The sequence below is a fragment of the Brassica napus genome, chromosome A4 (genome assembly GCF_020379485.1).
Source record: "Brassica napus cultivar Da-Ae chromosome A4, Da-Ae, whole genome shotgun sequence".
NCBI lineage: Eukaryota > Viridiplantae > Streptophyta > Magnoliopsida > Brassicales > Brassicaceae > Brassica > Brassica napus.
In genome coordinates this window covers 13394565-13406744 of record NC_063437.1, presented here as the reverse complement: position 1 = coordinate 13406744, position 12180 = coordinate 13394565, and the positions used below count along the sequence as shown (strand labels likewise).

Sequence of the window (12180 nt, the reverse complement as noted above, 5' to 3'; positions counted from 1 at the left end):
GACCCAGTTAATTGCATCAGTTCAGAATTGGTTCAGTTTATTTGTCCACCTCGACTCGAGACGTATAATCGACACTATACTAGATCAAAATTTAGATATGTTCAGTTCTAAGTTTGTTTGGTTTCTCTGAGGAAGTCTGATTGATCTGAACATGACTTATCCGGATTTCTCCTTCAAAGAGTGTGATGCCCCTTATGTTGTAGATCCACATTTAACATCTTGAAACAATTTAAAGTTGGAAGGAAGATAGTATTTAGCTCAAGTGAAGTGAGAACTAACTAACTAACTATTGTTGCTTTCTTCTTCTTGAAGCAATATACAACGCCCAAGCTTTGCCTATATCTGTCTGGAACTTCCCTGTATCAAAACATCAACAACTTTAGAGCCTCCAACCATATATATACTCTTGATTATGTTTATGGACAACAGAGCGTACCTGCGGTTGATTCGAAAAACTCTTCTAGATCTTTACCTTGCTCTGCACAAAACAAGCAGAGAAAAATAGAGTTTTAGTTTCTCCACATTGTCAAATGAGGAATCATTTTGTTCTTGAAGTCATTACCTTGTTCATATTCCAAAGCTTGTAGTATCAACTCAAGCTTATCGAAATCTTTAACAACTTTGGCTTCGGGTGATGTGTTTGCTTCATATTCTCTCCACAGCTCAGCGATTTCTTCAGCTGTATATACAATTTTTAGAAGTCAGAACGAGCACAAGATCATCGAAAATAAATAAATGTAGTTTCAGGCTGAGAGAAGAGAACCAACCTCTTTCTCCTCCACCCAAGAGTTTGCACATGTGTTCGAGTGCTTCGCTTTCTCTTCGATTTTTCTCTTCTTTTGGGATCCCACAAGAAGGTGTAATGTCTCCTACAATGGCTGCTCAACAACAAATGATCAAATTTGATATCTTGTGACTGACAGAAACGGTGATTACATCTATAAGTGAAAGTACTAACCTTCTGCAATGTCGTGAACAATTGCCATTTTAATGCATCTGAAAGAAAGCATGGAAAGTTCAAATGTGTAGTTTTCTCCACAAGAAACTGAAACTTGAAGATGAAGAAGCAACAAAGAAACCTTACTCATCTCTGTTAACACCGGGAATATCAGAAGAGATAAGCGCCATAAGACCCATCCGATACATGTGATCCGCTATTGATTCTGGATTTTTAACATCTCTTTTACCCCATCCAGCTCTTGGAGTTGTCTATTTAAAAAAAAAACATACTTCAAGTCAATACCATAATATCATACAATCCTATCGATGAAGCAGGAAACCAAAAACCCACTCAGCAACAAAAAAAACTTCATATATTTAAGAACTTGAGTAACCAAAGAACATCAAAGCAACTACATAGCTTGAGATCATTTCATTTCCCAAACAAATTGTAAGATTCCAATACAAATCCATCAACAAGAAACATCAAAAATAAGCATCCATTCATGAAGCATTTCAAGCTATCTCCACACACATCCATCATATATTACAAAACAAACATCCACATATATCAACAAGAACATCAAAAGCATGCAGCCAAGAGATATCTCCACAAGATTCATCAAAGATATGAACAAGGCATGATCTTATCAACAATCTATGAACAAGAACACCAACAGTCATCAAACTATACATCGATGCGTATAAAACTATCCCACATAAGCATGCATGATCATCTAATCTACACATTGATTATTGAAATCATTCCGTGAATGAGATTAAATGGTTGAAATCACTGAGACCACAACAATAGGCAGATCATTCGAAGGCTGAGGTTGCATTACCTTGAGGCGAGAGCACAGGGAGAGGAAATCGATGGCGGATGAAGCCGGAGAAGGAGGAGGGACGGAGACGGAACCATCTCCGCCGGTTAACGGTTGAGAGAGTGGGGAATCGTTGGCCATGCAGTGAATCGCTCGATTCGGAGATGAAGCTGCTGCGGCGGCGGCTGAGTATGAGAGACGGAGGTGGGGAGGAGAGAGAGAGGGGAGGATAGAGAGCGGCTTTGTGCAGCAGAAGAAGACTCGATGATGAATCATCACATTCCTCATTTTTTGATTATCTTCTTCACGTTTTTGGGAATCGGTTGTTTGTTTCAATAGTTCTTCTCCTTTAGAGCATCCGCATTAGTGAACCCCATGAAAGGGGGTTCACAAAGCATTTTTTATTATTTTTTTTTGGATTGATTTTTGTTTTAAAAAAAAAATAATAATAATTTTTTCGGACCAGTTGCAGGCCGCCACGTGTCGTGGGGCCTGTGCTACAGTGATGAACCAGATTCACTGGGAAGGGGTGGAGAGAGACAGGTTCATCACTATTCCTTATTTTAATATTTTTTTTTTTTAGAATGTGTGTGAAGCCCTCCATAAATTCACTAATGGGGATGCTCTTAGTCAGTTAATTTGGGCCTTGTAATATGAAGACCCAATAATATATAACTGGGTCAATGTAGAAATGACTATTTTTTTCTGTATACATGCAAAACTGACTGTGTTCAACAAAAAAACATGTAAAAATGACAGTCACAATTTTAATTTTAATATACCAGATTGGTTATTTGATTTAAATTTAGTTATAACATAAATTAATTTTGATAAAATATATAAAGCAATTCTCATATAATATATAAAACAATTCTCTCAAATAGTTATTTTAAAAATTGTCACAAAAATCATCCTCAATAAATAAAATGACCAAAATAGTTTTTTTTTGAAAATTTTAATATTTATTTTTTATTTTTAAAATTTTGAAACTTTATTTTCAAAATTTCACTCTTTAATTCTAAACTCCAAATCTAGAATAGTTAACACTAGGGTATAAATATATTTTTACTCTTTAATAAAATTTCGTTTGGTCATTTTTTCATTGAAGGTTATTTTTGTGACAATTTTTTTTTAAAAAACTCTTCTATAGAATTTCTCAAATATATATGGTCGATATATATTATTAAAAGTATTTTGTGTGTGTGTTTTTAGTTATTTGATGAGAAGTAGATTTATAATAAAATATTTATTTGCTTTTTAATATTTATTTTATTAATTGGAATAATATTTAAATATTCTAGAAATATTATTTTTAAATATCTAAGTTATTTTTAAAATCATGTTTATATTTTTGACACATCAATTTTATATTGATACACACACCCGTATATATAATTTGGTGGATTTCTATGTGGTTTAAAATCATTATAATAAAATTAATAATGTTAAATTATTTAAAAATAAAAATAAGTTAAAAAATATAAATATTATTAAATCTATATTATTTATAATATTTTTAGTTTATTAAGACTACCATTTGTAATTAAACGTTTAAAATTAGTTTGCGAACGACACGTAAAATATAGATATCTCATATCTCATGGTTTTAATTCAAGCACATGTTTTACAAATGAGAGTGTGGAATTCATTATTGACTTTTTTCTAATATCAGCGGTTGATTTCACCGAGTAAAATCCACTACCACACCTCCACTGACCGATGTTAGTGGGACGGTAGCCGCAAATAAATTCCTATAAAATGATTATAATTCATTCAAACTAACTTCACATGGGTCTATAGTTAATATGCACTAATAATCTGGGGGCTGTTCCATTTAAGCGAACTATTTCATATCAGGCAAATCACATGATCACAATGCGTCCCATTAGTACGTACTATTGCATGAAACGAGCAACTATTACTATACCAATAATATACATCGACTGAATGAAAGTTTAGCGTGATAAAAGTCCGTTCTCACTTAAATTAACAATATAAGAGCCTTTACACTAAATATTCTATATTTTTGAAGACTGAAAACATGAACCTTTATCACGCTAAACTTTGACCAAAAAATGCTGAAAATACGATTATTTGTTTGTTTGTCTAATATTCAAAAAAAAAAAAAATTCTTTGTGTGAGTGAACAAGTCAATAATTTAAGAAAATGACCGAAGCAAGTTGGTCTAACATTCGAACTTAGTGGCATCCACTTCAGCGCTCACTCCATCTCAAAGCTTCTATAAATACGCTAACACATTACCCTCTTCTATCCAACAAAACATAAAAGAAACACAAACGATAATTCTTAACTAAATAGAATATTTTAAAATGGCCAGGCTCCATGGTATGGTTCTTCTCAGTTTATTGGTTCTTTCCGGTTTACTTATAATAACCGAGAGTCGGGTTGCAAGAAAGGACTTGGGGATAGGTGTTGGACTGGGTGTTGGGTTGGGAATTGGTCTTGGTGGTGGCTCGGGATCTGGTGCTGGTGCTGGGGCTGGTTCAGGCTCACGGTCTAGTTCATCATCTAGCTCAAGCTCATCTTCGAGTTCAAATTCTGGTAGTTCAGGTGGCTCGGCTGGATCGTCTGCTGGTTCTTTTGCCGGATCCAGGGCTGGATCAGGATCTGGTAACTAAATCCACAAGTTATGTTTTCCAAACAATGAGGGAAACTGAATAAGTGAATGTAATGTTTTTATTTTTCCTATAATGATGGTTTGAAGTGTACGCTATAGTAGCTAAAATTGTGTGGATTGGATTAATCATCCATGTTATTTCCTTGCAAAAAAAAGGTTGTCTTTTTAATTATGAAGAAAACTATTTTAATTCTCCGCGTTTTTCAAATTTATTTTTGAGAGTGAAAGTAACTAGTAAAAACAATCGAGAAAAATACCCATCAACTAAGAGCATCTCCAATGTAAAACTCCATTTTTTCCTCCAAAATAGAGTAAAAGTGAAAATGGAGTAAAATTGCTCCAACCCTACTCCATTTCCCACTCCATAATGGAGTGATGAACAAACAAAAAATAGTTTACTCCATTTATGGAGTAAATTTCATTATGGAGTGAGATATGAAGTTGGGTTGGAGCATTCTTTACTTCATATCCAATTTTACTCCATTTTAGAGGAAAAAATGGAGTTGAGATGGAGATGCCCTTATCCAACTCCAACTCCATATCTCACTCCATAATGAAATTTACTCCATAAATGGAGTAGTTTATTTTTTGTTTGTTCATCACTCTATAATGGAGTGGGAAATAGAATAGGATTTGAGCAATTTTACTCCATTTTCACTTTAACTCCATTTTAGAGAAAAATATGGAGTTTTACATTGGAGATGCTCTAAAAGTTTAATATAAATCCCGTAAGTGAATAAACGGTTCACGGTCAAATACACATTTTTATTTGTTTAAATTAATTAGAAAATATGTGAAAGATCAACCAATTAAATCAGTGGCAGCGGTGTTGTCAAATTACGTAATATCATATTTTTCAGCTTTCTAAATCTATGATGATAAAATTAATTATCGTGGTGGCAAACTTTGGAGAAATTCGAACGAATAACAGAGATGTATGCATTCATAGCTAGTATGAAAAGTTATACTGTGATAAATCCGATTGACTTTAAATTTATCAATCAAATGATTTGATTCAAGATCTTCTATGATCTATTGATCCTTAGGCACCACCCCTGGCCAGCTACATCATGTAAGGAACATAACTAGTATCCTAATATATTGACTAATCATTTGACCGATCTAATGACATAAATATGAAATATGACACTATCAAACAAACTCACTGACATGTCACATGTTTCCCTTATTCGTAGTATGCCCATAAGTAGTACTTGCGGATACATTAGTATGACTTTGTACAAAACTTGGAATATATACGGTTAAATCGGGACTGGATATGATTTTCCATCTAAAGGTCCAACTATCCAGTTCTATTGACTAGTCACTAGATGTGAGGAAACTATACAAGCTTAGTCATGGAAGCTGGAGTGTGCTTGGCAATTTAAATACGACATTTTATCTGCCAAATCATATAGGTATATCAATTTCAGCAAATCTGTTGACTTGTACAATTAACTGTGATATACATACTCTTCAAGAATTCCATACAACGTTACGAACTTGGACTATCTCCTAGGCACCAAAAACTTCAGGTGGTGTTCCAATGTCTCTAATTTTGATTTTTTTTTGGCGGCTTCCAAAGAATATTAGAATATAAAATTTTCATGATTTGTTTGGTATATTTGAAAAGTTAGGAATGATTACCCAAGTTGGGTAGAGATTTACAAGAGGTGCTTAACATGGTTTAGTTTCTTGATTTATTTATAACACTAGTTTATTGTTGTTTACATACTTTATGGATTTCGAATCTTTTTACAGGTTACTCGATTATTGTAATGTCACTCATTCAGTCATTCCCAAATATGCTTTGTATTCCCAATACTTGAGTTTAAGGGAACCAGTAGAGTAACAGCTAAACATTTGGATTTGCGAAAATCGATGTTTTTGGAATTTTGTTGTGATATTTTTACAAACGAGTTTATAAAATCCTCAGTCTGAAGGATTTGCTCTGTGTTGGTAATATGGTTTATAGACGTTAACTACTAACAAGTTTTACTAGTGGCCTTCCACTTGACAGTGTAAATATTTTAAATGGTAAACATCCCTGATTATGGCCCCATATATTATAAAACAAAAAAGATTGTTTATACTCCAGTGTTTTGGTCATTATAATTCAGAAACACTGTAGTTCAAAGTAATTATTGCGTCAAAATGGAGATTAGTGATTTAGGGAAAGAAGGAAAAAAGGGAAACGTAAAAAGAATATGAAAAGGAAAGAAGTTGTTTCTGACAAAGTGCATACATGTTTTTGGATCTTGCTTTCTTTTACGTAATTGAGGACATCAGATTATACGTCTTATACTTCTCTATCAGGCAATAACAATACGTTACGGGAAGGTATCATAACCATCAATCCGGCCAAGAGAAACCATGATCCCACAAAAAGCCTAGACGTTAATATATGCGACTTCATCATTGGTTGACATATATAATATTCCTATATATATATTAAACAAACAAGAACTAGGCCGAGCTAGAGAGAGATGTTTGATTTTGATGAAATGGAATCTCAAAATCTCTTTCTCTATCTATCACTCCTCGTTCTCTCTATAACCTTCTTCTTTCAGAATATCAAGCCGAGGCTAGGCCGCTTCTTCCAGCCTTCTTTAGAAACTCGAGCCAAGGCCGCCATTTTATCAAGACAAGAAGTAGCCCAGTTTCTTGATTCTCCCACTGTGAAAGAACAAGAACAAGAAGAAGGTATAAGGCGCCCCAGTTCCACGTTCGATTTTGATCCGTACATGGCAACAAAAGTCGAATTAGTAAACAAAGCCTTAGACGAAGCCATTCCAGTAGGTGAGCCACTCAAGATCCACGAAGCCATGCGTTACGCGGTTCTTGCGGCCGGGAAACGCGTTAGACCAATACTATGCCTTGCTTCTTGCGAGCTAGTAGGAGGCGAAGAAAACGCGGCGATGCCAGCGGCTTGTGCGGTTGAGATGATACACACCATGTCCCTAATCAAAGACGACTTGCCTTGTATGGACAATGACGATCTGCGTCGTGGGAAGCCTACGACGCACAAAGTCTACGGCGAAGGAGTTGCTATTCTCTCCGGAGGAGCTCTCTTGTCTCTTGCCTTCGAGCACATGACGACGGCGGAGGTATCCTCGGAGAAAATGGTTTGGGCGGTCAGGGAACTGGCTAGGTCAATTGGAACTAGAGGGTTAGTCGCGGGACAAGCTAAGGACATAAGTAGTGAAGGTTTGGACTTAGACGAGGTAGGACTAGAGCATTTAGAGTTTATACACGTACACAAAACCGCGGTTCTCTTGGAAACTGCTGCGGTTCTTGGAGCCATTATTGGTGGTGGGTCTAATGAAGAGATTGAGAGAGTAAGAAAGTTTGCAAGGTGCATTGGGTTGTTGTTTCAGGTGGTGGATGATATTTTGGACGACACCAAGTCGTCGGAAGAATTGGGAAAAACAGCCGGGAAAGATCAGCTCGTGGGAAAGCTGACGTATCCCAAGCTGATGGGTTTGGAGAAGTCTAAAGAATTTGTTAAGAGATTGACGGAAGATGCAAGTCAACATCTTCAAGGGTTTAGTAAGGAAAAAGTGGCTCCTTTAGTAGCTCTTACTAATTTTATTGCCAACAGAAACAGATGAAATGTCTTTTAGAACTTCATTTTTTTTAATTTGTGTGTATCGGGTATATGTATACATGCTAAAATAGTGTGTTTACTTGAAATGTAATCACATTTTAATATCTTAGTTAAGAATTTCTAAAACGCAAATCCATTTGCCTTCTGTGTGTATTTATAAATAACAAGGCCTTTTAAAAACTTTTTTCTTTCTTACAAAGAAGCTTTTTTTTTATCCGTGGTATTATCCTAAAGGTTTTCTAGATCCAAAGACTAATCATCACGAGATTCGCAAAAATTCAAATTTTTTTGCCACTTAAAACATCCGAAAGTGACCGGGTTCGAATCAAGGTGGCGGAACTCACAACTGTGAGTTCTTTACCACCAGAGCTGGAGGCGCCAGTTTTTCCAAATAAGTCTTGGGGTTTTTGCCAAAACTAACCCACAACTTGATTTTAATCCCAAACCTATACTCAAACTTGAATCAAATGCAAAACTAACCTAAAAGCCTAGTGAAATTACAGCTCAGCCCCTTGTGACCAAACAAAAAAACAGAAGCCATTTTTACGAATATAACCCCAGTAAATCGTCTGAGTCGTCTGAGATGTTGGAAGTCGTCTGGACGACTGAAGTGTAAGTCGTCCGGTACCAGTTTACTTTAAAAATAATTTATAAATCTTGTAAAAAAATATTTTGATGCTTAAAAAATAAAAATCAAGTAATTATAAACAGTTTTAACTGATATAAATTAAGATATGATAAAATTGATTTGTTTTGAAGATAGATGAGTGGAAGTAGTGAATCATGAAATACTTTGGTTTAGGAGTTTGGCAAACATATGTTGTAGTATTGTATGTATTGTTAGGGTTAGATTTTGGAAAACTAAAATGTTTTTTTCAAAAATTAGTTTTCACTTATATGTGTTTATTTCTGTGTATAGTAAACACTTTTCAAGTTTGATTTGGTTTTATGAAGTGTTTAATTAGATAATTAAGTTTAGGGGTTATGTTTAGGGTGTGGACGACTTATATTTCAGTCGTCTGTTGAATAATTTACCCGGACGACGTATATTTCAGTCGTCCAGACGACTTACTTGTAAGTCGTCTGGAAAGTTTCAGTCGTCTGTTGAATAATTTACCCGGAGGACGTATATTTCAGTCGTCCAGACGACTTACTTGTAAGTCGTCTAGAAAGTCTTCTATTTTAGTTTCCCGCTAAAAATATTTAATTTCCCGCTAAAAATATTAAACTCTTCTGGACGACTTACATGTAAGTCGTCTGTTTTAATTTCTTCACCAGACGACTGAAATGTAAGTCGTCCAGGAAGTCGTCTGAGTCAAAAATATTTAATCTAATTGGATTTTTTGTCTCCCTATATAAAGAAAAATTTACACATTCTCTCTCCTCCTCTCAAATGGCTGCAACAAAAATGTAATGTTCATCATTCTAAAACTCTCCAACCTCTCTCTAATCTCTTTGACTTGAAAACACCAAACTTTATATAAATTTTTCAGTTTTGTCTCATGTATTTCTTACTAATCTATCTCTTTTGCAGGTTTTTAATCAAGTGGTACTCATCTTCCACTAATTTAGAGGTAGATCTATTAATTTTAGATATGTATTTTTGTGTGTTCTATAAATGTAGATTTATCTAATCTTCCACTCATTTTCTCTATTTTTAAGTCATTTGAACGTTTTTGGATATGCAGGTTTTTCAGATCTGGATTTGATGTGCAGGTTTTTCAGATCTGGAAGACTTCTGGGACGACTTACCTGTTAGTCGTCTGGAAGTCGTCTGGAAGTCGTCTGGACTTCTTGGAAGTCTTCTGACAAAGTCGTCTGGACTTCCACGAAGTCGTCTGGACTTCCAGGAAGTCGTCTGGACTTCCAGGAAGTCGTCTGGACTTCCAGGAAGTCGTCTGGACTTCCAGGAAGTCGTCTGGACTTCTAGGAAGTTGTCTGGATTTTTCTGAGCGTTTTGGTAAGTTCTTATGTCTGATTTTTCTTCATTTGGTAACTTCTTGTTGTATAAAGTTCTTACTTTTTTCCCAAACTAAAACTCTCCAAACCCACTCTAATCTCTTTGACTTGAAAACACCAAACTTTATATGAATTTTTCAATTTTGTCTCATGTCTTTGTTACTAATCTATTTTTTTTTTGCAGGTTTTTAATTAGATGGTACTCATCTTCCACTAATTTAAAGGTAGATCAATTATTTTTTGATATGTATTTTTGTGTGTTCTGTAAAGGTAGATTTATCTAATCTTCCATTCATTTTTTCTGTTTTTAAGCCATTTGAACGTTTTTGAATATGCAGGTTTTTCAGATCTGGATTTAAAATGCAGGTTTTTCAGATCTGGAAGACTTCTGGGACGACTTACTTGTTAGTCGTCTGGAAGTCGTCTGGAAGTCGTCTGGAAGTCGTCTGGACTTTCTAAAAGTCGTCTGGACTTCCTGTAAAGTCGTCTGGAAGTCGTCTGAACTTCCTAAAAGTCTTCTGGCAAAGTCGTCTGAACTTCCTGGAAGTCGTCTGGACTTCTTAGAAGTCGTCTGGACTTCTTAAAAGTTGTCTGGTCTTGTCTACTCAAGTGGAATCCAAGCTTGTCTTTGTAGATGAATGATCTATAATAGTTTTGTTTGTGGTCTGTTTTGTGAATTGCATGTATACTCTTTTAGTTGTGAATTTTTTGTAAAATCAGTAATAATGTTTTCCAAGATGTATTAAATGTGCTAACAATGTGTTTACACATTTACAAATCAATGAAATAATAGACTTCAGTAGCCTTTTTCTTATCTTTGGATCTCTCATATGCAATAATAAACTCCAATGGCCTTTTTCTCATCATAATAAACAAGAATGTTGGTAAGAGATGGAAACAAACAATAGTAACTAGTCAAAGCATATCATATTTTTTATAAGTTTGCATTGAAAAACTTAGTCAAATTTAGTAAAACTAAGGAAGAGAACATATTTTGTAAATATGAGTTTTACATATCTTGAAGTTACTTATCACTCTTAAAAATACAAGTTATTCAAAAACTAATGTAGAAGACTTAAAAACTAGTGGAGAAGACGCGGACGACTTCAATCTAAGTTGTCTAGACGACTAAACTATATGTCGTCTGGTCAACGCAGAGGTTATTTTTGCAATTGACTTTGAAATCTGTTATTTCGGACGACTGAAAGTTAAGTCGTCTACTATTGTTTGGTTAAAAAAAAACTCCAAAAAAGCTAGACGACTTACATTTCAGTCGTCAGAGGTTAGTTTTGCATTTGACTGGATTATTTCAGAAGTTTGACTTTTTGGACGACTTACATTTCAGTCGTCTAGTGAAAATTAAAATAATAATATTTTTTTAAAAGTAGACGACTTAAAGTTAAGTCGTCATAGGTTAGTTTTGCAATTGAAAAAAAAAACTTCAAGATTTAATTATATACAGACGACTTATAATTCAGTCGTCCACGAGACGACTGAAATGTAAGTCGTCCAGGATTTACGAGGTTTGACCAGAATCTCGGAAAAAAGTCCTGGACGACTTACAATTAAGTCGTCTGGTGGACGACTGAATTATAAGTCGTCTGTGTATAATTAAATCTTGAAGTTTTTTTTTTCAATTGCAAAACTAACCTATGACGACTTAACTTTAAGTCGTCTACTTTTAAAAAATATTATTATTTTAATTTTTGCCAGACGACTGAAATGTAAGTCGTCTGGGGAAGTCAAACTTCTGAAATTATCCAGTCAAATGCAAAACTAACCTATGACGACTGAAATGTAAGTCGTCTAGGTTCTTTGGAATTTTTTTTGAAACCAAACAATAGTAGACGACTTAACTTTCAGTCGTCTCAGGTTACAGATTTCAAAGTCAATTGCAAAAATAACCTCTGCGTTGACCAGACGACTTCCAGGTAAGTCGTCTACAGCCAGACGACTGAAAGGTTAGTCGTCTACAGCCAGACGACTTCCCAAGTAAGTCGTCTGACGAACAGATCTGGAAAAAAACTCGATGTCATACCTTAAATTGGTGAGATAAGTTCCTTAGCATACATAAGGCTTCTCCAAGCCCACAGAATCACAAACGAAAGTCACCCACCCATAATCGTTAGCTTCTATGACTCTATGAACCATAAAAATTTTAGAATCAAAATCTTGGGTTTTTTTAGCTCATTGTTGAGAGAAAGTGAGAGATA

The 12180-nt window shown here is 34.9% G+C and overlaps 3 protein-coding genes across 3 annotated transcripts; 2 read left to right on the top strand and 1 right to left on the bottom strand.

The window, feature by feature from the left end:
* Positions 1–89: 89 nt before the first annotated feature.
* LOC111215051 (5'-deoxynucleotidase HDDC2-like) lies at positions 90–2110 on the bottom strand. The gene is made up of 7 exons (XM_022718159.2): positions 1785–2110; positions 1085–1209; positions 959–996; positions 768–878; positions 563–679; positions 437–478; positions 90–357 (listed from the first exon to the last, which is right to left on the bottom strand). The coding sequence occupies exons 1-7, from the start codon at positions 2049–2051 to the stop codon at positions 287–289; spliced, it is 771 nt and encodes a 256-aa protein (XP_022573880.2). The 5' UTR covers positions 2052–2110; the 3' UTR covers positions 90–286.
* A 1885-nt stretch (positions 2111–3995) lies between these two features.
* Positions 3996–4593, top strand: LOC106449870 (lysozyme D). The gene has a single exon (XM_013891547.3). The coding sequence runs from the start codon at positions 4094–4096 to the stop codon at positions 4400–4402; it is 309 nt and encodes a 102-aa protein (XP_013747001.2). The 5' UTR covers positions 3996–4093; the 3' UTR covers positions 4403–4593.
* Positions 4594–5127: 534 nt separating this feature from the next.
* On the top strand, positions 5128–8208 carry LOC106449872 (heterodimeric geranylgeranyl pyrophosphate synthase large subunit 2-like). Its single transcript, XM_013891548.3, has one exon. It carries the CDS (start codon positions 6888–6890, stop codon positions 8010–8012), a length of 1125 nt encoding a protein of 374 aa, XP_013747002.3. The 5' UTR covers positions 5128–6887; the 3' UTR covers positions 8013–8208.
* The last annotated feature ends 3972 nt before the right edge of the window (positions 8209–12180 follow it).